At 56.4% G+C, this 25,154-nt stretch overlaps 1 protein-coding gene across 6 annotated transcripts in view; it reads right to left on the bottom strand.

Moving 5' to 3' along the window:
• RALGDS (ral guanine nucleotide dissociation stimulator) overlaps nucleotides 1-25,154 on the bottom strand; it is a 61,703-nt gene that overhangs the window by 4,201 nt on the left and 32,348 nt on the right. For 2 of the 6 annotated variants that reach the window (XM_080402986.1, XM_080402984.1), the window contains exons 1-11: nucleotides 21,306-21,630; nucleotides 4,281-4,391; nucleotides 3,549-3,742; nucleotides 3,078-3,152; nucleotides 2,697-2,890; nucleotides 2,172-2,293; nucleotides 1,806-2,021; nucleotides 1,580-1,683; nucleotides 1,157-1,241; nucleotides 401-478; nucleotides 227-313 (exon numbers count right to left, since the gene is read on the bottom strand). In XM_080402986.1, coding sequence (XP_080259112.1) covers nucleotides 227-313; nucleotides 401-478; nucleotides 1,157-1,241; nucleotides 1,580-1,683; nucleotides 1,806-2,021; nucleotides 2,172-2,293; nucleotides 2,697-2,890; nucleotides 3,078-3,152; nucleotides 3,549-3,742; nucleotides 4,281-4,391; nucleotides 21,306-21,488 — 1,449 coding nt within the window. In that variant the 5' untranslated portion in view covers nucleotides 21,489-21,630. Of the gene's footprint in view, nucleotides 1-226; nucleotides 314-400; nucleotides 479-1,156; nucleotides 1,242-1,579; nucleotides 1,684-1,805; nucleotides 2,022-2,171; nucleotides 2,294-2,696; nucleotides 2,891-3,077; nucleotides 3,153-3,548; nucleotides 3,743-4,280; nucleotides 4,392-19,745; nucleotides 21,203-21,305; nucleotides 21,859-25,154 lie in introns of those variants that run through there. The other 4 variants (XM_080402989.1, XM_080402985.1, XM_080402988.1 and 1 more) reach the window with 3 other exon arrangements.

The following is a 25,154-nucleotide window of genomic DNA, read 5'->3' on the forward strand; positions in this document are numbered from 1 at the left end:
TAACAGAGGTGGATGTGCAGTGTCGGACACAAGATGCGCAGCGTTGGACACAAGATGCGCAGGGCGCAGTGTCGGACACAAGATGCACAGGGCGCGGTGTCGGACACAAGATGCACAGGGTGCGGTGTCGGACACAAGATGCACAGGGGACCAGCCCTCCTTTTATCAGCCCAGGCTCTGGAGCAGCTGTGCAGAGCAAGGGGAGGATAGAGATGGAGGTACATACGTCCAGGAAATCCTTCATGGCAGTGTCGAGCATCACCAGGTCTGTGAGGAAGGTGCCAAGGTAGGGAATGGTGCCCTGCATCACGCCCTATGGGGACAGAAGGGACAGCGGGGTCAGCAGTGACCTGGGACCAGCCGGGGCAGCTGGCACAGGGGGCAGCTGTGCCAGACTCACCATCTCTCGCTGCTGCTGCTGCCGCTTCTGAGCCCTCTTTGGGTTGATCTCCAAGGTGGCAAATTTGGATGTGCCCTCCTGGATGGTGAGAAGAGGTAGGGATCAGCACGGGTGGGAAACTGCACTCATAGGTGAACTAAAATTCACACCTGCTTTCATTGGTACAGCTTTCCTTGCAGAGGGAAAGCGGGACGAGGGGAAGAGGAGGAAATCAAAACTGAGCTTTTTCAGGGCTCACAGGGAGGAGAGGGTTAGTGAATAGCAACTGCTGCTCTGTTTCCAGCTCCTCCTCAATGGGATGTTTTGTTCCCTTTCGCATTTTGTGCCCTCTCCGCCCCCAAACTGCAGAGGCTCCATGGGGAAGGAGGACATTTTTGCTGCAGCCTTTCACAAACCCTACAGCCCCACCTGAAATTAAGAGGACTTTGCACCTCGCTGTTAAAATGCAGCTGACTCTGGAGAGAAGCTGTCACCCAGTGCACTGGATCCTATCCCAATGCTTATCTCTTGCTGAATTCCTTTGTGAGCTTCAGGCAATGATGACTTTTGGGCAGGGAAGCAGAAAGCCCAGCCCGTTTGGAAACCCCTGCCTGCACCTCAGACTCAGCACACCCTGCCCTGCATCCCCCCTGCCTGTGACCACAGCAGCGCTCCCAAGGCTTTAGCCCGGTGGCTGGACCACCATGGAAATTTCTGCCGGCATCAGCCTGAGCTCCCTGCCCGAGACAGGGCAACGCAGGTGTCGCTTCCCCATACCTTAATGAGAAGCTCCCGGCTCAGCGAGTGATTATTCTCATCGGAGAAGATCTCTGAGAGCTCGTGGAAAGTGCGGAAGCTCTCCCTGCTCAGGGGGAAACAAGAGAAAAGTCAGCACCGCTGCCACGGTGCGGTCTCCTCCTTGGGCTCTCTTCTGCTCCTGCAGCTGACCCCAGCTACACTCACAGCTCTAGCAGAGCCTCGTGTTTGGATGCTCCGCATGGAAGGGAGGTGCAGGTGATGATGCTTTTATTTCCTCACCCTCCTCAGGTCCCTGACACCTTACACTGGTCCCTGGGTTTTGGGCACACTCCAGGAGGCAATGCTGGAGCTGAGATGACCCCATCTGCAAGCTCAAGGGCCGCAGCAGCCAAAGCATGGCCTCCCCTTTGAAACCTCCCAGCAGCTGCAGGAGCTGCTTACCGCAGGACCTCATCCCAGGTCTTCTTCAGACGGTGAACGGCATTGCACTGCAGAGCCGACAGGATGGCTCGGAGGGAGGAGAAGTTCTTCAGGATGCGGCACTCCTGGGGGCAGACAAGGAGATGACACGTTAAAGAAAGCTCAGGGATCCGCTGGGATTCACGCAGCGCAAAACCTCAGCCCCTGGGCTGAGGAGGGAGGCGAGCAGGATGGTGAGCTGTCCTACCCGAGCCACTTCGATCCACCGCTCCACCACTTTAGCCCTCTGCTGCGGCTTCAGGGACCGGTCCCCGAGACATGTGGCGATGACACAGTTGGCCACGCTATTGAACTGCGAGACTGTGGCGCGGATGGTGGGCGCCAGGTGCTCTTTACCCTTCTTGTCTCGCTGGGACCAGATGCAGCCCAGGCAGTGGTATGGCACCACTTTCTTAAAGAGCTCCTGAAAGATAAAGGGATGGAGATGGGTCTCCTTGGGTTCCCTGAGAAGGGGACAGGCCAGGAGGAAACGATGGATGGGAAGAGACAGGCCTGTGCCCAGAGCAGCAGGCAGGCAGAGTACCATCCACCCAGCTGTCAGACGAATACTCACAGCGTCCATCAGTGTGAACTGTTCTGCCACCATCTCTGGGGAGAAGGAGAGGAAATCCGGCTTCCCGTCCCCAACCCCATTCTCCTCCACCAGCTGGAAGGTGCAGCCGCCGTGGTCCACAGCTGTGAGGGATGGCACGAAGCTGAGCATCGCTGCCATGAGCCAGGGCCCACGCCGCCCCACGCCAGCCCCCTGCAGACACCCACATCCCACCTCCTGGGCTCTTAATTCCCATCTGGCTTCACGCCTTGAGAAACAAGGCTCAGATAAAAGGATAGTCATTTTAAACCTGGACACAAGCGTCTGCAGAGGATTAAAGGCAGATTAACCAATCCACTTAGAAATCCCACTTCTGGTGCAGTCAGATTAGCTTCCCAGTGTACCTCCGTGGAAATGCAGGCAGGGTGGACGGTAGCTCAGCCACGTGGCAAGACCTGAGGTTTTGGAGACCCTCGATGCCAACCAGTAGCATTCCCTTCACCTGCAGCCCCAAACAACCCCCCACAAGCGGGGAAAGGACCCCACCTTCTGCCTCGGACTCGCTCTGCTCCTGCTGCTGGAACTGGGCCAGCAGGATGCGGGCTCGGCGCTCCAGGTCCGAGCCGGGGATGTTGTGGCGCACGTAGGAGATGAGCTGCTTGAGGCAGGCAAAGTCTGGGGGCTTGCGGAAGTCCTCTGAGTACTGGTCCAGCCAGGCGCCCAGGATGGAGGAGATGGTGCTGCAGGGAGCGGGGAAACACAGGCAAGCCCAGCATGAGAACTGGGAGCCAGGAGAAACCTGTGTGCACCCCCGCCGAGCCCCAGGCACCAGGAGCACCCCTGGGACAACACATGCCTTTGTAGGAGAAACAAAGAGCTATCACCAGAGCCACCCATCTTGTTCATGCACAGCGCAGCCAGACTTACTTCTTCAGCTCCATCCTCTCATCCACAGCATGCCTGGCATGGTCCCCATTCGCCTGCACATGGAGTTTGCCATACCTGGTGGGGCACAGCGAGGAGGCAGTGAGCATCCTAGACTCAGCTGCCTCGCAATACTGCCTCTTCTCCCTCCACATCACCTCCGGGTCTGCCAGGGGGTCAGAATGAATCTCCCACACTGTCCTGCTCCCCCCACTCTGCTACAGCCCCCGTGTTACAGGAAGAGGGAAGCAGCCAGCACTGGCCACCCTGTGGCAGGGTTCCAGCTGGAAGGGCTCCAGCTCTCTGGGAAGTTGTGTCCACCCTGCCCTGCCCAAAACTTTTACACTGATGGAGTTGGGAGAAGCTCATCAGCCCTCCAAAGCATGGCAGAAGAAGATGCTGGGGCACCCCTGGCTGAGGAGGGTCAGGCACTGGTCACCCCCAGGTGTATTTTGGGGCTCAGGGCAGCCTCACCTGTTAAGCAGCAGGTCCAGCACTTGCTTGGTGGTGGCAAAGGCCCGGTAAGTGCACAGGAAGATGGTGACATAGGTGGAGTCATTGCCCTTGAAGGCTGAGACCAGGTACTCCACCAGCTTCTCCAAGGTCCCAGCTTTTATTGTCCGCACCTTACATGTCTCGTAGAGGTTTAAAGCCGACTCATTCTCAAACTGCCAGGACAGGAACAGAAGTCAGTAGGTTGGGTGAAGACAGACAAGTTCAAGTGCGATGTGGTCCAACCAGCCTCACAAGCCACCATTTGGGTCTAGACTGGGACCCCCTACCAGTGCCTGGGGCTCTTGTGATGGGCCTGGGGAAAGGGAAGCTGGGTCTCCTTGGACACTAAATACCAGCAACTCAGGTGAGAAGACTTGAGCATTTGGGAAATCTTAGGAAAGGCTCAAGGTTGCCAAAATCTAGGTGCAAATCAGAGTTGCAAAATGGAGCTTCAGATTGTTTCCCCCATGTCCCTTCCCACGGGGCAGAGGCCAGCAGATGCTTCCACATCCCTGCTCCCAACAAAACATACGATTCCCAGATAAGGCTCGGAAGGACCTCCCAGGACAGGAGTGTATGGGGCAGCAAGAAGAGGGCAAGCCAGGGGCTGGTATTGATCCTGCCAAGCCCTGACATCTAGCCACCATGTCTCCGGCAGGGAAAGATCTGAACACACCCTGTGCCAGGAGGCTGGCAGAGCCCCCAGCTTACCCCCAGCCACCGCTGCCCTTTGTTGGCTGTGTGATGGAGCTGCACTTTCCGGAGCGATATGCTGTAGATCACACCATCCTCCAGCTCTTCTCCGATCTCCTGTGTGGAGCTCTGCATGGGAAGATGAGATACACCATGAGATAAGGAGAGTGAAGCGTGGCAGAGATGCTCTTGTGGGCTCATATGAGGCATCCCAGCAAGCCAAAGGCAACAGCCGGCAGGCAGCGAGTCTCCCTCGCCTGCTCAGAAATGGAAACCAGGCGACACCAGTCCTGGCCAGCTTAACTCCAGGTCCACCTGAGCCTGCACACTGGCAGAGCCAGGGCTTTAGGATGCCGCTCTGTCTGCTCCGCGTCCCCTGGCTCCACGGCTCAGCCCTGCTGCTAACGCAGGCTGTGCCAGCACCGAGTGCTGGGGGGGACCCCTCACCGGGCAGCAAGGGGGGCGGGGGGCAGCACACCCCCCTACCCATCCCTGGCTGCTTCCCCCTCCCTGAGCCTTTGCCTTTCCCGTAAGGTGCCATCGCTGCCTGGTCTGACCGTAATCTCCATAATCTGCCCCTGCTGGACCCCAGCACCTCAGCGCACCTTCCGCAATAAATAATAACGGTCAAACCAAACCGCCCGCGAGCTTCAGCGGCGCCAGCCACGCAGGCAAGGCAGGAATCCATGGGGAAAGCTGGAAGCTGAGGGGAAACCCCAGCGAGCAGCACCGAAGTGGGCTCGGGCACAGCCGGGACAGGTCCCTGCACCCCTGGGGCCAGGCACCTCCAGGCCAGCCCAGCCACAAGGCTCACAGTTCTGCTCCGGGGGATGCAGACCACCCAAAACCCGGTGAGGAAAGACGAGATGCCTCTCAGGGCAGATCTCTAGACACACGCCTCCCCCAGCCCCACATGCCAGCACGGGGCTCAGCGGTGGCCCCAGCCCCACAAGGACAATTTGGTTCCCTCCTCCTCCTCTCTCACCACGCTCTGCTGAGTCAGTGCCTCTCTTGAGAAGATTTATCCAGATCCTTTTAAACACTGCGGGGATCTCCCCCGCCCTCATCCCCCACGCCAAATGGCGGGGCACGGTGTAAGACGGAGCAAATCCCACTGCTCAGCAGATGGGCAAAACACCCCCACGCAATGAGCTGGCCACGCGCTGGGGTGCAGGGGCTCGGGGACAAGTCCCCACTGCATATCGTGCTGCCAGTCAGGGGCCAGAGCCAGCCCACGGCTTCCCCTGCAGCCTGCCTCCTGGGAGCACAACCCCCCTGAGCAATGGTGACAACACAGGGCTTGCCAGGGAACAAGCTGCCATGGGGCAACCCAGGATGGAGCCCCAGGAGTGACACTGCTCCCTGCAAAAAAATCCCCTTCCCAAGCCGCTCCCCATGAACGTGGGAACAGCCCTGGCCTCGGACGATGCTGCACATCCAGAGGCACCAAGCAGAAAGTGCCGAACACGATGCTGAGCTGACGTGTGGAACGTGCACCTAACGTGCTCTCTAACCACCATCCCTCACTATTGCCGTCACAGCAGCAGCCACCGCGCTGTTATCGCACCCTGCTCAAGTCAAGTGCTTGTTAGCAAGGAATCAAGGCAGGGAACCGCAGCCAGCTCAAAGAGTAAGGGGAAAACTTGAAAAAGCCTCTCATTCATGGTTGTAATGAATGAGGACAGAGAATCCCCCTGGGCAGGGTTACTCGACTTCTTCCTCACTTTCCGCTGAACTTGCTCTTCTCAGTTCATGCCAGACTGCGGCGAGGTTTGGTTTGCTGAAGCTCGAGGGGTTGTAAGGCTCCCAACTTCGGCTCTGCTAGGAACACCACAAGTCCTTCCCGAGTTTCACCGGCTTCCAGACCAACCCTGACAGCACCCGCAGGAGGCAGCGAACAGACCAGACATCCTTCCAGACACCTGCGTCAGTCCCTCTCTTGTTCTGTGTTCTGGGATAAATTATGGCATAACTATGTTCAAACAGGTCTGAATCTGAAGAACAGAAGAGGCACCCACCAGCACAGCGTGCCCTGTGCCTTCCCAGACAGCACGACATGGCAGTGCATCTCCCTCCTGCCTCAATAAATCTCCTGGGCTGGCGATGCTGGCTGCTGGGGGCAGCGCAGATCTGAGCCCAGCTTCCCTCTGCTCTGCTGCCCCAGGCCCAGGCAGGCAGCCCCCCACCCCTGACAGCTGGCACCACGGCCTGAACGCTGACAGGGGCACAAACCAGTCCCTGAGCCCACCTCGACTCCCTGCTCCTCTGCAGCCCCCCGTCACATCTGCGCTGGGAGCAGCCACCCGTGACGCTGGCCCTGGTGCGGAGAAGACGAAGCCATTTAAACGTGTCAGCGAGGGGAAGGTGAGCCTGGTACAGAGCTAAAGGCACCGGCAGCTGAGGGAGAGCTGGGCTTCTTCCCCATCACCTCTCCCTCTCTCCATCAACAGCTCATAGGAATGAGGTGCTCCTCAGCCAGGTGAGCCACCTCCAACCCCTTTAGCCTGAGCTGGGAATCGGGGGGGACCAGCATGACCTCAGGAGAGAGCTGCCAGCACTGCTGAAGCCTTGCTCCCCATCAGCCACCTACAGCGATGGTACCTAACCTGAGCCCAGCTCAGCCAAGTTGTCTTTCTTCCACCTATACATGCTGTTTCCAACAAAAAGAAAGCAAAGCCATGGAAACTCTTCCCAGTTTGTTCACAGAGACCATCAGACTCTGGTGCCCACAGCTACACACCATCCTCCAGAAGCGACAGCAGTAGATGCTTCTCGAGCACACAAGCCCACTGCCGAAGGGACAGTGATGGAGAACAGGGATCAGCACCAGCAGTGCTATGCATCGGCTCTCCCGGGCTCTCTCCCAGTCTTGACCACCCAACCGGTCCACCAGCCCTACCCTGCCCATCTCCCCGTCACGCTGACTTTGGCCCACAGGAGGAGACGTCTGTACAGCCTCACTCAGCAAATGGATTTGGCTGGGCAGTTGTAGACCTTAAACGAAAAATCAGATGCTCGTTGAGATGCAATTAAATTAATAAAGAAATCAAATCATGTAAGAGGACAAAATGTCCCAGGATCAATCCGTGAATCATTGGCAGCTGCTGTGCAACTACAGTGGAAAGTATTGCCGTAACTGTGCAGGGGTTTCCACTCCGTATTTTGTGTCATGTGCAGAGGATACACCCAATTTTGATGTGTGTAGAAGCAAATTTCATTTCCTTCCCATATTCAAGACTGTCAGATTCATTCAGTTTTTGTCTTGCTGACTTGTGCGATATCCCCAAAGTTCCCCCTTTGCAAACCACACACAAAATACGCAGCTTCCCAGCGGTCTTCAGCCAGGCTCATGCCAAGAACCAGGCGAGCTGTTACACTGGTACATTTTAAAATTTGGCTATTTATATTCTATGTGAGCTTCCTCTTTCCTACGGCTGCTTCTCCAAGATGCTGATTGTGCATTCCGCACATGCTGGTTAAAAACCAACAAAGCAAAAAGCAGCAGCAGGATGGAGCCAGTGAAGTCCCACTCTGACACCTGCACCAAAGGCACGTTTGTCCCTTTGCAGATGAGGGGACATTGGGTGGGAGCAGGGTCAGGAGACACAAAACCTTGACCTGTGGCTTGTGCATGTGCCAGCCACCAAGAATAGCGCAGTACTAAACCTGGACTCACACCAGGATTTCCAGCACATCAACCAAAGACGAGCATCTTCAAAATGGTCTGTGAAGAGCTCTGACAAGTGCTGGTAAATATTACTGCAAAGCTGCTGCTCCCCCCTGCCTGCCCTACACCTCCGCTGGAGTTTTCTGCCCCTCGCAGCAGAAGGGAACGTGAGTCTGGCCCCAGCCAGCACCGCCACAGCCCAGCACCCACAGACAAACCCTCCTCCACCAGCAGTTCAGCCTGAGTAACTCAGCACCGCACCACGGCAGAGCCACCGGTGAGCAGTCCCCGCCTCGCACTGCATCGCGTTGGTAGAAGAGATGCATCCAACGGGCCCAGGCAGCGCTTTAAACAGCTGCAACATTCAGAAAAGCCCATCTGTGAAAGCACTAACTGTGAGCATGTTGATGGTTACAGCACTGGCACCTTCCATCACTCTTAGAGAAGGGACTCAGCACCCCAGAAAGTGAGATCCAATGCATTTCACGATGGGTACCAAAAGAGGGAAGACACAGAAAATTAACATTTGACCACGATCTCTCCAGCTCAGCGTGCAAATCCTGCTCCTCTCCATACAGCTGGAAAAAGGCCTCCCGATGGAGGGGCACCTTGTTTTCCTTGAAAAACCATATGTTTAACTTCGGGGTATCAGACGCGCAGCTCTGCAGAGCAGAGGCTTTGCGAAAGCAGCCGTAAGTGAACTCTGCAGGAGTTCATCCCCTGCAATATGAAACTGGAGGTCTGCACCAGATGGCTTGCCTGGTTTTAGAGACTGCCTCTTCCAAGTGCAGATAGCCCCGGGCTGCCTGAGCAACAAGCTCCCACTGATAGTTCAAAGCGTCTGTGACTACACCGGGGAGGAATTCCTGCTCCGTGCAATAAACTCAGCTCCTCTCTGGTGAATGTTCTAGTACACGGCGTGGCGTCGAACCCCACGTCTTCACACGGAGGTTTAATAAGGAGCTCTGAGACGTAGCCAAGGTTTGCGAGCCTGGAGGAAGGGCTGTGCTGCGAGGGACCCTTGCAGGAGCCAGGCAGAGAGCAGCCGGGAATCTGCCCTCAACTCTGCTCTCCGGCTGAAGGGAAGGGAAAATGCAAAAGCCAAACAGCAAAGCAAAATATTGGCTAGGGATCTGCATTTGGGAAAGTGTTTGAGATCAGTCACCAAGGCGGTTTTAGTAAGACAGAAGCAAAGTACAGGCTGAAGTGTGAGCGTGACAGCATCCCTGCACGTTACACACAGGCAATTATCCAACAATTACCAGGTCTTAAGAGCTCTGGTCCCACGTGCCCTGGGTTAGCGCACTGGCTCCAAAAACACAAAATAACGAACTGTTATTGGAAGAAGGTATTAATTTCAGCACACGTGGAAGAGGCAAAACTGCTTAAAGTGCTTTTACTGATGCTCCCTGGACAACAGCTGGTTTAAAGATCAAGATGCTTGTGTTACTCTGTTCCCTTCCAGCTGGGCTCCACAAAACGCTTGTCCCACAGGCAGGTATAACACAGCTGGGAGTATCTTTGCACCATGATTTCCAAGGGCCACTGCCACCAGCCACATGAGAGAAGCAGACGCTAACCCTGCCCATGGGAAGCCGGGATCCTCCGCCTGTTGGGAATTAACAGCCTTGCCAGCTACAGAGACAAAAAAGGCAGAGCTGAGCCTCAGAGACATCACCAGGAGTTTCTCATTGAAGTTCTGTGTTTGCACAGGTTTGAAAGGGCTTGACGAAAGCTGGCAAAGCCAGAAACAGAAGGTGGGGGTCTGGTCCTTACAACCCCCAGTCCCTTCTCGGAGGAATCCCTTCCCCCTGGCGAGAGGGGAAACGGGCCCTTCCAGAAACGAAACCAGGTCCACCAAGGGCTGTCCCCTCCACGGCTGACATGAGCCCCAAGTTAACTTTCGTTTCGCTCGCAGGAGCAAATTCCCAACCCATGCAACGAATGGCAGTGACTTTGGGGCCTCTTATGTAAACCGAAGCGTACGACATTATGTAAAAGGAAATAGGAAAAAAGTCACCCCCATCGAGTGAAAGGAAAACAACTGCAGTTCCGTGAACCAAAGATAAAACCTGCAAAAGCAGAAGTGCCCTCCGTCCTACACAGCCAAAATAAGCGCACGCAGCAGAACACCCTTCCTCACGGGGACTTCCAGGCAAAAAGCCCCAGGGTGGATGTTTTCCCAGCTCTGCCGGGCAGGATCACCCCGTCCACTCCTTGCACTCACCAGCAGTTTCCTTCCCCCAGCCGCGCTCAGAAAGGCTGCAGAGACCACCCAAAGTGGGCACGGAAGCTGCCGAACGCCCCCCACTTCGGGGAAATGCCTACCCCGGTGACCCACAGCACGTGCTTTGGATCCGCAGCCCCATGGAGGGCAGGAGCACCCTTGCTCCCAAACAGCACCCCACCGAGGACTGTGGGGGCACCGGGGTACAATGGTTCTGTGCTCCTGCTGCCGCTGATGGAGCTCCAGCCCGCCCGCCCTGGGCACTGCCCCCCACGTAGGGGTATTAGGGAGATGGACACCATTCCTTCGGGCTTTCAGCTCTCTGCCTGCTCAGTGCTGCCTCAACCCAGCACCAACAGCCCATTAAAACGTAACGACAAAGGGAGAAACAAGAAAAGACTAGAAAAAGGGCCAGAAGCTAAACTTCAACCCACGATGAAAAGGGGGTGTTTTTGCCAGGACACCACAACAGCGGCGACAGCTGAGAGCCTGTTCTTGCCCCGTCAGCTGCTGGTCTCCGCAGCTGGGCTTCCCTGGCACCCCCAGCTCTGCTTCAGGTGTTTCCACATAGAAAGCTGCGCTCAGCACCCGCAGGGAACAGCCCTGAAGCCACGCATCACCCAGCACCACACGCTCCCAGGGAGCAGGATAGGGCAGAGGAAGGGTGCACATCACCCCGTATCTGCCTCTCCTGGGGACTTCACACCTCCTCCCTCAGGGTTGGGGCTGCCCCAGATCGACGGCAGGTCTGATCCTGCCTCTGTAACCCAGCAGGGTTAGCGGCAATATCCAAGGCAGTCTTCTCCACCCTGGCAGCTTAGGAAGAGGAGAAAGCAGCGGCTGGTGGATCGGTTACAAAGGCATCTTGTGACTCGCATGCAGTGAGTCAGCGGCTGGAGCAAGGATTAGGAGCTCAGCACTTGGGTCCAGAAACGAGACAGAGCAGATACACAGGATTCCTCCCCCATTTGCTTTTGTTTTGCTTTTAAAGAAAACTAAGAGCCTGCTCACACGTAGAGACTTTTTCGTTCTTTTTATGGTCTGGAAATTAAGAGTCAAAGATCTGCAAAGACTTTGTGTATCCGCTCCGTCCTCTCCAGACTCCAAGGGGGCAGGATCAGGCCCCCTGATGCAGGTGCTGCAGGACCAGCCTTACTAGGGGACTCCCCAGAGAAAAGTAAACTCCATCTGCCGCTGGCAGTGCCAGAGATGCCAGATGACTGTTAAACTCCAAACCCTGTGTTTCCTACACCTGGGAGTACAGAAGACCACCAGCACCTCCACCTAGACATCTGCATCCCATGAGAAGACACTTCCAAAGCTGGACCACCCTCACGTTCCCTACCAGGGGACGTGCTGGGACGGGCTCCCTTCAGAGGCTGCTGAAGGTTAGAAGAAAACTGAGTGCAGCAGGTTTTGCTTCCTCTCTAAGTCGATGGAAAAAAGATCCCGCCGACACAGCAGTTCTAGCTCTTGCTCCACAGTCCTTAGCTTTGTGTTCGTGATCACTTTGGCGTGCGTTTCGGCAGCATCCATGCTCAGCGCCAACGCCTACGCAGAGTCAGGCTCGCATAGGAGGGACGCAGCTGGCCTTGGCTTACACAGCAATCGCTCCGCTATGAACTCGCCTACAGCCCAGGGGGTAATTACTGAAAGTGAAACCAGAACGACATGACTGGTGAAAACCGGTGTATGAAAAATTAATACCTATTGCTCTGTAAGGTTAAATAAAGACTGTCTCATAGTAAAGTCATTTCAGCTCAGAACAAAGGTCTGTATTTCACCAAGACGGAACACAAAAATCTGCAAACCCCATAGCAGAAACAAGTTCAAAAATTGATTATTTGTGTGTGTGTGTGTGCAGCAGCACCTGGAAGTCATACGCAACACGACGGCTCTATAGTGCCTTGTTCAAATGCGAAGAAAAACAGGACGGATGTCCCGAAGAGGTTGCAGCTCAAGCCGACCTGACCTAACGACACTCCATTGATCCCGCTGCTGAAATGGGCCCCTCGAGCTCCCAGTACATTATTTCTGCAGCAGCAAGAACCGCCACGGGTGTTTGATTAGGTTGGCATGTGGGAGCTGACGTACCTTGAAACCAATCGGTACGGTCACTCCTGAAACGTCAGGTATGTCTTCACAATCGTTAACTAGAACACACAGACTTGTTTGCTGTTGCAAATGCTGGTAATGCTGGTCCCTCATGTCTACCAGCACCTGCGAGCCAGTGAGTCCATCCCTCCTGAAAGTCAAGCCTTTACATTCTCAGAGACACAAAGCCTTGAACAAATATTTCCCTGTTCTCAGCTCGTAGCCCATGTGCCAGTCCAGACAACCAAAAAATCAATTTTAAGGTGTATCGGCTGCTCTAAAACCGGCTCCGTTTGTCAAACCTCCCTCTCACCCCCGGCACGTACATGACCCACACGAGCCAAGCGCACACTGGGGCGCACACCTGTGGCACAAGCAAGGCATGCGGGATGCACAGCAAGGGCAAAGCAACTCGTGGCTCCAGCAGCTGCCTGGCACAGGACACCAGCCCAGAGCCAGGAGGTGGCTTTCAACCCCCCATGCCACCAAACCATCCCACCAGTCCCACGCCAACATCTCCCAGGGAGTTTTGCCCCACGCCGTTCCCAAGCAGCCTGGGTAAGCTGTAAATGGCTGGCTGTGCAGTAACTCACCTGCTGGAGCTTGCAGAGGGAAAAAGAAAACAAAGTCCTATCTTTCTGTGATTTTGAAGGTGCACAGATTGGGGTGGACACGTTGGAGGCTGTCCAAAAGCCACGGCCCTGTCTGGCTGCGGTCTGGCTTATAGTAACTGCGCTGTCTCCCTTCAATTTGAACGAGGTTAATTTCGATTTAGCTCAGACACATCTTTAGCTTAGATAAGCTGAACCAAAATAAGCCCTCGTGAAATAAATGTGTCCACCCATGTGTTTACACTGCCTTACGCCAACTTACATTCCCTCCGCTAAAGCTGGTGTGACTGAAGTGTGGGCAAAGCCGACAAGCCCAGACCTCTTGGACCCCCCCCCTCCCTAAAATCCCACTGCCCCAGCCTGTGCAGGGGAGGATGCCCGGGGGGCTCTAGATGCCCCCAGCCCACCCCGACCCCAGAGCAGGGCAGGCTCAGGCACTCCCCCAGCCTGGTTCAATGGCACCACTGTGCTCCTCGGGGCCGGAGAGGGGCTCGCGGTGCCGGTGGCACAGAACAGCCTCGCCGCATGGCTTGCTCTTTGTGTGCGTGTCTGCATCAGGGTGACCCAGTAAACAGCTGAAGCAGAGAAAATGCAGGAACAATCCAGCGCAGGGAGGCAATGAGGGGCTGCCGGTGAAAGGACCGGAGGAATAAATGCGAGGCTTTGTTCTCCGGCCGTGCCCCTCACGCCCAACTCCCACCGCGGCCAGGATGACGTAGGATGCCTCCATTTGCTGCCGGCATGTTCCCGGCCACCCCACGCCGAGATCCGGGCTGAGCCCGGCTCGTCCCAGCCTCCTCCTGACACCCGCAGCCCCAGTGTGTCCCACCACAGCCCAGCTGCAGGTCCCAGGTCATCCCCTTCGTCCCAGGGAAAGGCTGGGAGAGATTCTCCTCTTGGATGGTGCCCCGCTCCTTGTCACCCTCCCTGGGGTGCCTGTGGGAAGCTGGAAGCGAGAAGAGCAAGCACTTTTGCTTTGTGATCAAGAAAATCTCACCTTCCCAGCATTACTTAAATAGGTGTCAATGAGGCATTAGGTGCTATATAAGCAGGCAGAGGGGCAGGAGTCAACAAGATGACACCTGGGGCGCCTGCGATCAAGCTGCTCAGCCAACTAATTCCGATTTCCACAGCTGAAGCAACCAAGAGCTGAAGTTTAATTGGCACCTTTGGGGAGAAAACAACTGGAAAAAATTATTAAATAATAAATAAAAAAAAATCCAGCTGTTGTCAAGTGCCTGAACACATGTGCCAGGAGCCCAAGCAGCGAGATTTGGAGCGAGGCCCCACCCTGAGTGCTGGGGGGCCAGATCCTGCGCACGCAGGGGGTGCAGAGCGGCTGCGGCACGAGGAACGTGGGTGTGTGGGCAGCTGGGTGATGGGATGAATTCCCTACCCAGACCCTCAGCTCTGCACTCGTAGATGTGGGTGCTGCTGTGGACCGTGCCAGAGCAGGACCTGCCGGCAGCCAGCCCTCCGCCAGGCGCCAGCCAAACCCGGGGGGTGGCAGGGAGGCAGCGGGCAGTGTCACACAGGGTCACTCCACTTCCCCACCTGCCCTGATTCAACACAGACTTTTGGAACTAAGTTTTCTCCTGCCACTTAAGCCACAGCCCTTCTCCAGCGACGGCTGATGACGAAGGTGTACCAGCATCTTCAGCAGCATGCCTGCACCTGCTCGGGGACACCAGTCATGGGGATTTCAACCCGGTGCTGGGTCACCGTGGGCATTTGCAGGCAAGCATTCCCTCACGTGGCTAAAGCTCCTTCGTGGCAGGTAAAGCACCACGCAAGCCTGTTCCTCCTGGCCACAGCACTTTGGTGAGCCGGCACAGACACGCTCCTACCCTGACTCGTCTGTTCCTGCCCTGTTCATCCCCTGGCATTGCCATCCACAGGTGAGCATCCCTGTGGATCACCCTCCCATTTAAAATGAGTTTGGGGAACAAACCCTGAGATACCCAAAAAGCTGATGTGCACAACAACCATAGGGCATCCTTCCCTGGCTCCTTTCCTTTGACACTGCCTGGACCAAAGTCGAGCCCCAAACAGCCCTATCCTCCCCAGAGCTGAGTTTTGCTGAGGAACATGCTAAAATCCATGGAAATGAGGACTGGGAGAGATGGAGTTTGTGGGGTACCCTCCCCCTCAAGAAACACCTCTGGGAATAAGTGTTTGTTATGACACTGGCATGAGCCATAACTGTTCTCTGAGTCACTCCAGCGTGCTGCGAGGGAGGGACCAGCCTGGCCTCTCCTAATGCCAGCTCTCATTGTCGCAACCGGGACTGGATCTAGTAAACCACATTGTCTAGAAACCCAGTAATCACAGTGATGTTCACCAGCAACACTCGGCACAGGGATCTGGCCAAGGGGCCCTGACCTGCACAACTGCAGCCAGGACCAAATATCCATTAAAGAAAGAAATCAAAAGCAAACAAAAAGCAACGTTTGGAGAAAAGCTGGGCTGCTTTAACATGATAAACAAAACTGAGGATTTGCTTTGCTCTGAAAAGTCTGCAGTGATTGTGGGGGTCACAGTGTGGGAGGAATGGGGGTGACGCCATCAGCCACGGCTCACCCCCCCAACACACACCCTCCAGCTCACCAGCTCTGCTGCCGCTGCGATGCACAGAGCTGGACCTCACCGGTCCTGAGCCTTTCAGGTAAGTGTCTTTGACCAAAATCCCTGAGGTTTTTGCCTGAACAGGCAGGCAAGGTCCTGAACGCCCCAACCACACCGTGGTGCACCCATCGGCATCCCCGCCTGCTTCCCACAGCTGAGTGTTCACCCTGCCAGTCTCAGGCAACATGCTTGGCTTTGCCCAGCCTGGCTAAACGATGGTTTCCTGAAGTTGGTTCCAACCCTATGAGGTGAACCCAAACCAAACACATCATTTCACAGATGAAAACAGGGCTGGAGCGGGGAGCCTGGGGCAGGCTCAGCTTGCGAGTCTCCATGGAGACCCAACCACTTCGAAGTGCAGGGAAAGGCTGCGTGGTTTTGCTGCATCACATGAAAAGAAGTTCCTGGTAAGAAGGGGAGTGAGCCCTTTGAAAAGCAGGTTTCCACACAGCCCCTCAGCCCAGCTGCTGTTTGTTAACATGTGGTTAGCAGAAAGAAAAGCCACTCTAAAAATAATGCCTCAGCATTCCAGATGAAGTTGCCTCTGATGAGTTTCCTCTCCAATATGCTCTGTTTGCAAGTTGAAACAACTTTTTTCCTCCCCTGTCAGCTCCAGGGACTCGGCTGGTGCCTGGCAGCTAGAGCCATCTCCATCTCGCCTCCACCGAGCCTGGGGCTGGCCAGGCAGCTGTGCCCACCGGCCCCGCTGCACGGGCACCCAGCACCCCACGTGCAGAGCGGGAAGATGCCCTTCCCCATCCCAGCGTGCTTCTGACAGCCGGGCTCATCGAAATACCAACTGTGTAATGAAAACAAACTCACTGCTGTCAAGCTATGCAAGTGAAACCGGCCACACGTGCTTAATCTCCACTGACATTTAGCTGTCACATAACTAGTGACCCTCAGGTATGTTGGAGAGAAACTCTCGGCGGTTATCTAACGTAAAAGCACTGCCCTGTAAGAACCTGTACCAACACAGCCCCGAGAATAGAGCCAAAAACTTTATAGAGATTATTTGCATAATGTCATAAAACCATATCAAAATCAGGTGAAGACGGACGGAGGGTTTGGGTGTTGCAGAGTCCCCACTTCACTGCACGGAGACGGGCGGCGTTTGCTCCCTGCAGCCCACGCGACGGCATGGCCCACCCAGAGATTTAGGAAAGGACTTTCCCCATCGCCTCTGGGAAAGCCCTTCCCAGGTATTAAGAGAACAAAAGGCCCATCCACAAAAGCCCTTCTGCAAACACCAGATTACATTGAGCAAAGCTACTCCCGTGCGAGTAGGTTCCCTGCACCTCCATCCCTGCTCTGACTCCCTCCCGGTGTCTCCATGCCGATGGCCAACCTGCAAGGCAAAGCCCCCAGGGAGCAGCCGGGATTACTCCACGCAGGAGCTCAGCGCTCCCTTTCCCTAAAAGCTCAGGAGCAAAGTCCAAATGCATCTTCATTGGAGCTCCGTGAGCCAGGAGGGCTGGGGCTGCTGGGATGACCCACACGGGGACAGGAACAAGACAAAAAGTAGCCAAACAACTCCATCCTTCCCCTGCTGCCCATCTTCCCAAGCAGGCATGCTCCAGCCAGAGGCTGCAATACAGTTTCAGTGTGATGCTTAACAGGTCTCCCTGGGCACAGAGTCCCTCCTCCAAAGACCCCTCGTGCCAGCCTCACCTTCCAGCCTACGGATGGATGCTCCTTGCTGCAGAATGACGGTCCCACAGAGCCCCACCAGGCATTTTAGACAGGCTGTGGATGCTGCTGTTGGGTCTGACCCAGCACCGCGCACACTAACAGCACCGGCCGAACAAAGTAATCTATGGAGGGTATGAGTCCTACAACCCAACTCTTTCTCCCCAAGGCCCAGATCCTGACTCCCCTCATCCAGACCCTGCAGGTGCCATCCCACCAGAGTAACGCACAAACTCCGACCCACCATGAGCTGCGCTGGAGCCCCCCGGGCCCCCTGCCAGCAGCTCGGCCAGCTTTGTATCCAAATCCCGCTCCTTAGCAACGACATTTTTTTCCCCCCTCTTGCTGAGTCCATGGGAGATGAAGAAATATTTGAGAACTGAAGCAGCCCTGCCTGCCGCAAATATATATTTCAAGAAAAGGCATACGTCTGCTTGGAAGCCAGTCACTAGGCAGCTCTGGAGATAAGGGCGTTAGAAAAAGTACAAGCAGGGGATAGTCAGCCTTTAAATGTGGTCTAGAGTGACCTAAATAAGCTCTCAGCTCCTTCAATTACACGTCTTTTGGCTGACAATTAGAGAGGCGGAAAGGGTGATGGAGGAGCTGCTAGCAGTGAAGCCCTTCCTATGGCTGGACCAGCTCAGGTGGCCCTAAAAACAAGCCATGCGCTGGCCCTAATGGTGGGATGCTCACAGGCAGCCCCCAGCTCCCAAACAGTGTGATCTGGGGGGCCCTGAAGCACCCCAAGCTGCAGCACAGGACCGCCTGCCTCCCCCGCTGCAGGGGTGGCCAGGGAGGGGTTCCCCATCCAGCCTATAGGTCAAAGTGTTCCGTTCCCAGGTCTGCCAGTCTGGTGCTAAATCCAGTAAACCTCAGCGAGATCCCAGTACCGGAGGATATCCCACCTCTGTGGAAACATGGCATGGCAGCCTCCAAGAAACACAACTCTTATACAAACACATTTAGAAGCCTCTCTCCAACTTCTCTCTAACCATATTCAATAATAATTATTAAAATCCCTCCCAACTCTGTTGTTCCCACCCTGCAGCAGCCCCCAACAATCAGCATCTGAACCCGCTCCTGGCCTCACCGCCGGCTCCAAACCTTTCTGGAAGGGAGCCAGAAGGTAGGTCCCCATCCAAGAAGTATCAACAGATGATGTTCATCTGGCAAATTGCAAGGGGCATATCAGGTTGTGCCTGGGGGAGGAGAACAAGCTGGGAGAAAAGGATCTTCTTCCAAAGGCACCATAGGAAGCTAAAAGAAAATACCTTTTAAGAGATATCTGTTCCCTTCCCTCGCCTCCCTCCCAGCTGTAAAGAGCAAGCACTGACCTCCAAGGCATCTGGGCTGAGCAATTCAAGTTTCTGAGGATGCGTTTAGCAACTGAAAATCTCCTGATTGTGCAGAAAACAAACAGAGCCAGATTCACAGGGACACAAGTGGCTTTGCTATGCGTCAGCTCAGCCACTTGTCTAGAGGTTCGCAACATCAGCCCCATGAAAGTTTCAGTCTGTGTCATCTGCAGGGGTGCTTATGGCATGATTGTCCAGCAAGGGCCAGGAGGAGGGCCACCAAATTCACTCTGTGGCTGCCACTGGATAGGAAGGACACTCATTGCTGATTTGGGATGGACTGGAACTGGAAAGGCCAGAGCAAAAGGTCTGCAAAGCTGCTCTGCCAGTCCCTCGCTTCAGACAGTCTAAATTTTCCATTCCCTGTGGTTAAAATCACGGTGAGAACACCCAGTAACACGTGGCCATGAGACCTTGAGTAGGACCTCAGAGTGATGCCTGGGTGATCGATACTGTTGCTGCAGGAGACATCCAAAGAGCTGCCCTGCTGACATCCGCAGGGGCTCAGCTGAGGAGTGGAAAATGAGATCCGCATTCTCCACAACTCGCCCAGCAGCCTTCCAGGGATCCTCTATTCCCTGTGGGACCAGACTATCCACCTCATAAGCTGGCACAGCTCCTCCAAAAACAGCTCTGTCCCAGCACAGGGGACATGCCGAGCCCAGGAAGCGCAGCTCCCTTGGGCAGAGGTGTCAGCCCAGGGCTCCCATCAGGGACTGATGGCAGCGCTATCAACGGGGCTCCACAAAACATCGATGGTCTCCAGGGGGTTCCTTAATCAAATAATCTGCCTTCTCCCAGAGTGCGTCTTGCACAGTAACTCGACCCGAGGATTATAACCACACCAGGCTGCTGCCAGGACAGTTGTCACAACACTGAGACTCTTATTTTCTTTCCCTCTGTTGTGCACCGCGATGCCAGCCAGCATTAGCGAGCAACGTGGAAGCCCACACATGAGAATATAGTAGAGATTAGTGGCTCCCTGAGCATCTCAAAGCTTCTCGGGAGACAGCAGGTCACCATACACCACTCTGGGATGTAACTTTTCTTGCCACCACTTGCAAATGGATGCTAGAGCGAAAGGAGGGATCTGTTGGCCAGTTGTTCAGGGCTGGCCCCAGGACCGTGCTCTGACCCTCACGCAGCACAGAGCCACGTACAGCCCAGAGGGGAAATATGGGCAAACCAACCTCAGAGGATCTGGTGGGTACTCACCTCTCTCTCCACCGCGCACAGGTGAGCGAGGGCTCGCTCAGGAACAGCGGGGGCCATGCCGAGTGCCCCCCAGCCCTGCTGACTTTTCCTTTGCAGCCCCCATCACCAGAGATGCTGCCAAACCCTCTCCAGCACTCCAGAGCCTGCTCTGCTTGGGGTGCACGGGGGCTCGCACGTGCCAGGCAGCCTCCCCCTGGGGTGAGAGGAGCAGCACGCTGCAATCGCCCCCTCTTTTCCTCCCCCTTTCCCACTCCTTTTGCTCTCTCTGCCAAAAGCACGGCCCCTCGGCCTCCCGGAGCGCTGCGGGCCGGAGAGGCTGGACTTCCTGCCAGGCATAACACGAACCAGATGATGTTCTCCATGTACTCTGGGCGATGTCAGTACACCCACCCCCAGGAGAGAGAAGCAGGGAGGGGGGGAAGGGGGGAAAATAAGCTGGATGGAGCTTCCATGAACTCTCGGCAGAGCTGATGAGCCCCGGCCACAAAGCCAGAGGTGAACAGATACAGCCGGAGCCGATAATCCCAGCGTTGGCTAGCTGAGACTCGCCATCACAGGTCATGGGATAAATGGTTTAGTGCTGGGAGAAGGAGCCGGCACCCCTGAAATGCTGGCTGCCCTCCGCAGCTATCTGCACAGCAACCCAAAAGGGTTTAGTGGCGATTCCCCTCCTCCAGGGAAGCATCCAGAACAGAGAAGCACATCTGGAGCTGGCTCTAAATCCCAGCAAAGCCAGGCTTGGTGACCCTTGCTGGTATTAACCCCTGCACCACCAGCACGCCCGCAGGCCAGCCCGCAGGTCTTGGGCGCTGCCATGCAAGCACCACCTCTAACACCAAAACCTTCCTCCAGCTGAGCTTCTCCCAACACGTTTGCCCCAAATCAATGACATTCCTGGCACACTGAAGATGATCATTTATTCTAAGAAAAAAAGCACAGCTCTGAGTCAGATTATTTTGGGTGCCTCCACACACAACTGCCATCAACAAACCACTTGGGCTGAAACCTCCAGGGAACTGGTCCGACCCTGAACCGCCAGGCGCCGAATCCAAAGCAGCACAAATATTTTGCATCCTCCAGCAAAGTCCTCCTGATGCCTGTAGCCTTCCCAGAGGACACTTTTGCGGTTTGGCCAAGCCTGAAGCCTTTACGAGCAGCTCAGATCACAGCAGACTCCTACCTCCAGCAGGAAAAGTCTCAAATAAAATATTAAAAGCCCCGGTTTCAGCAATCTGCCCCGTTTCCCGGTTGTTTGGAGGGAAAGCGTCTCTGTGGCTTCTCCCAGCGGAGAGCCTGGCAGCCTCCCTGCCAGCCAGGCACGGGGAGAGGGGCAAACCGAGCAGGGGCCCCCACTTACTACATACATTGCAACAGGGTTACACACAGCAGGCAGCCTGCAGCCGCTCCCTCACCAGCCTGCGGGCCAGCTTTGGCCACTCCACCAGCGAGATGGCAGCCCCAAAGCAAAGCGGGGTGTGCGGCGGGGCCCCCTCCGCGCCCCCCTCCCCAGCTCACCGCAGCGGTACCACCACCAACCTCCCCCCCTTCCCCCGCTCTCACCTCCAGCGGCGGCAGGTCGGGGTCGAGCTGGGTGAAGCTGTGCAGCACCACGGGGCTGCTCTCGCCGGCCACCTCCAGCCTCACGCCGCCCCAGAGGCTCCGCGCCCGCCGGCAGCCCTCGAACATCCTCTCGGGGGCGGGCGCGGCCGCATGGTGCGGGGGGGCGCGCCGGCGGCTCACCATGGGCAGCGCCGCCGCATCCCCGGCGCCGCGCTCCGCCGCCGGCCCCGCCAGCGCCCCCGGGGGGGGGCACGGGGCTCCGCCGGGGGGGGGGGGGGTGGGAGGGGATGCCCGCGGGGAGACGCGGAGCCGGCGGGCAGAGGGGCGGCCGGCGGGATGGAGCGGAGCGGAGCGGCCCGGGAGGCGCGGCGGGAGCGCCCGCAGAGCGGGGCAGGCGGCCGGGAGCCCGCAGCCGCCGCCGAGCAGCCTGATGTCACGGCGGGGCCGGGACGGAGCCGGCCGGGCTGCAAAACCAGGCACTGGATTCCTGCCGCTGCCTCCGCCCGCCCGGGGGCGGCACGGCTCGGCACGGCCCGGCCCCCGCGGGGGGGACACCGCACCCGCGCAGCCCACGGAAACGGCGGGCGGGGGCTGCGGGAGGGGCGAAACCTGGAGGGGATGGGGATGGAGGGGGGCGATGCTCCAGGAGACCCCCCCGAGGGGGAGGATGCGAGCAGCGGGGTTTTAACCGGGGGGGCGGGGCGGGAGGGAGCAAAGCTGTAGGGGTGACAGCGGCTCTGGAGAGGGACACTTGTATCCCCAGGGGTTCGTGCAGCACCCAGAACTGGGGTTCACCCACCACCACCCGAAGAAAAAGTCTTAAATCCAAGCGCTGGAGCATTAACAGCGCGTGTTTGTGTCCCAACAGACAAAGTTTTCTCACACGGCAGGAGCGCAGCCCCCCGCCAGCTGTGCTGCTGTGCCGGGAGCGCTGCCCAGCTCCGCTGCCCGCAGCTGGACGGTACCGGCAGCATCCCCCGGGGGATGAGGGGACGTGACCGGGGCCCCGCAGTGAGTCAGTGCCGGGGCAGGGTCTGACACCCCCCGCCCTTGCCATGCACCGGCAGGGCAGGGAGCAGGGGCCAGGGCACCTGCGCTTGGCCCAGCAGGGACCCACGGTCTGGGGGGACAGCGGGGACCCAGATCCCACTTTAAAGAGGCCCCAAGCCCCCAAGACGATGCCAAAACCCTGTAACAATTTTGTTTTCAGAGGCAAAGAGGAACAGGCAAACCTGTCATTAGTCACCCCCCCCAGCGCTGAGCACAGCGTGCTTTCACCCTCCCTGGGCTCTTCCTCTTCCCTCCTCACACGCTGCCCATAAACCGTGTCACAGGGTCTGGGCAGCTGCTGCTGACACCACCAAAACCCAGACTTTTACGCCTCAGCTCTCTGCGCAGCTGAAATAACATCAACCTCCCAGGGCCTTCCAGCCCCGCGGCTTTATTCCCAACGAGAACATGGAGCCGATGCTCACGCGTCCAGCTCTGCCCAGGGCACCAGCAGCTCCTGCCTGGGCAGGAAAGGATTAACACAGCTGCCAGGGATGTGGTGTGCTTCCAACTTGAAAGTTTACCAGGCAGAAGGATGAGTGAGGACAATGTGGGCTATTGTCCTCCTTATCTGAAGCCACAGAGAGTCAAGGGGACTCCCTGGGACACCCTGGGAAAGGGGAGCCAGCCCTGTGCCAGGGCTTCGTGCCCCCGAGGCAGCCCTGCACCTTCCGGATGCTCTCTTAGCGGTGATGCAGATTTTAGGGCTGCCCAGGCGCAGAGATGAAGCCCCGATCCCTGCCCCGGTCACCCCATGGTGCCAGACAGGTCACCTGAGCTTTCTCTGCTGCAGAAAGGACACAACGATGCTCCGCACAGAGGTGTCCCCAGACCCACCAGCACGTCATGCAGAAACCGCGTGATGCAGCAAGATGTGCTATGAAACGAGACCGGTGGCGTGCATCGGTTCACTTGGCGCATGCAGAAATCAGAGGCAGCACCAGGTTCTCCAGCAGCAATCAGTTGCCTCTCTGGGCTGTAGGGTCTCTGGGAGGGAGACGGTGCTTTTCTTCGGTGTTTATCTCTTAGGGCAGTGTAATCACGGCCCACCACTGGAATTCCGTGGCACTGCTCGAGTGCACGTAATAACAGCCCTACTCATTTTCAGTTGGCAAAACCCTTCAAAACCCTCCAGCTTCATCTGACCTCTAAGGAAAGATGCAGCTCTGTTTGATGGGCAATTTTCACCGGTCCCTTGGTTGACCACTAAAGATGGTTTCAGGGGAGAAACACTTCTGATAATGGATAATAAATAATATAAGGCAGGAAGGCAACTGCAAGGGTTTAAAAATAGCCAGCCAGTTTCCTTTCTCCTCTCCTGGGAACCTTCTGGGTCTGAAAAGCAAAACACTCAAAGCGGGGTCAGGAGCCCAAGTTCAGGATGTTTGCTCAGTGTAGCTAACCCCAAACACTCAGCCGTCAGGGACCAGGCTCTTGAAAGTCATGAGATTCAAAATAAATAACTTTGCAGGGCTTCTTATTTGCCTCTAAGCATACAGCCACAAGGGAACATGCAGTATCACACCCTCAGGTTTCTCTCCTGCACCCCTGAAGGTCTAGAAATTGAAAATGGTGAAACAGAAAAATGCAATTTTTTTATATGATGTGACTCCCAGAGCAGGGGATTTAAGAAAATGATCGATGACTGACTCATTAAAAAAAGAAAATCATCAACAATTTACACTTGGCAAACCCAGCAAAAACTTTTCACGACACGCTGAGCATTTGCATTGACGCCAGCTATAAATGTCCCATCAATTTAGTGGGCGCAGGAGCAAAGACGGGTGCAGGAACTGGGAAATCCCTTACTTTGTTTCTTTCCACCACTCTGCAATCAGCACTTGGCTGAATAAATACAAGCCCATACGGCCGATACCTACAGATCACAAACCTACGCTCCTCTGCCGCAGTCTCCAGCCTGCAGGCTTCCCTGCACGGTGAATAACGTGGAGTGGGTAACACCGAGAGGCTTTTGGAAACTCTTAGCTAGTTTCCTGGTTTAGCTCAATCCATTTGGGTCAGGATTGAGATCTTAGTTTGTTTCTTAGTAACGGGGCTCAGCGCAGACCCCAAGTTGGCTCTCCCTGTCTCGTACAAGCTCTTAGATGCAGCCTTCGAGCATCCCACTCTGCTCCATCCTCCAGCCCTCCCAGCGACTGCCCTCCTTCGCTTTCATCTCACTGCTCCACTTCCAAGAAGGGCTTTCCAGCGTATTTCCTACAGGACAAAACTCACGGTGACCCAGTTCCCGTGCTCAATATTGCTGGGGGTTTTTTTCTTCCATCAGGCCACGGGCTGAGCGAGCGAGGCTGCCCACCCCACAGCTTTGCTCAGCCATGCTTTAGCTGCCTCCTGCACGGCATCAGGCTGCCTGCAAACACCCCCCTGCTCCTGCCACTGCCCCGAGGGCATGCAGCGGGCACCGCCTCGCAAAACCCCTATTTTCTTGAGCCTCCGCGATCCTACAGCAGGGCAGATGCCAGAGGAAAGAAGGCAACGTCAGCTCCCACCACAGGAGGCAAGAATTGGGCCCAGCCGCCTCTCGGAGCATCACACAGCACCAGCTTTCACTGTTCGACCAGAGTGACGAGGGACCCAAACCGGCAGCCCCCCGATGGGAACCGGGCTGTGCTGTCTGGGAGTCACAACATTATCCAGTCTCTGTCCCAAGCTCCAGCACCAACTCACGAGGCGCATTGAGTAAATCCCTGCAGTGCCCCGTGTCAGGCTGCTCGCCATAAAATGGAGACGGGAACACTTCCTTCTATTGTAGGGGCTGGGGAAGCCCTTCTCATGGCT

The sequence above is a fragment of the Falco punctatus genome, assembly GCF_963210335.1.
Source record: "Falco punctatus genome assembly, chromosome: 9".
NCBI lineage: Eukaryota > Metazoa > Chordata > Aves > Falconiformes > Falconidae > Falco > Falco punctatus.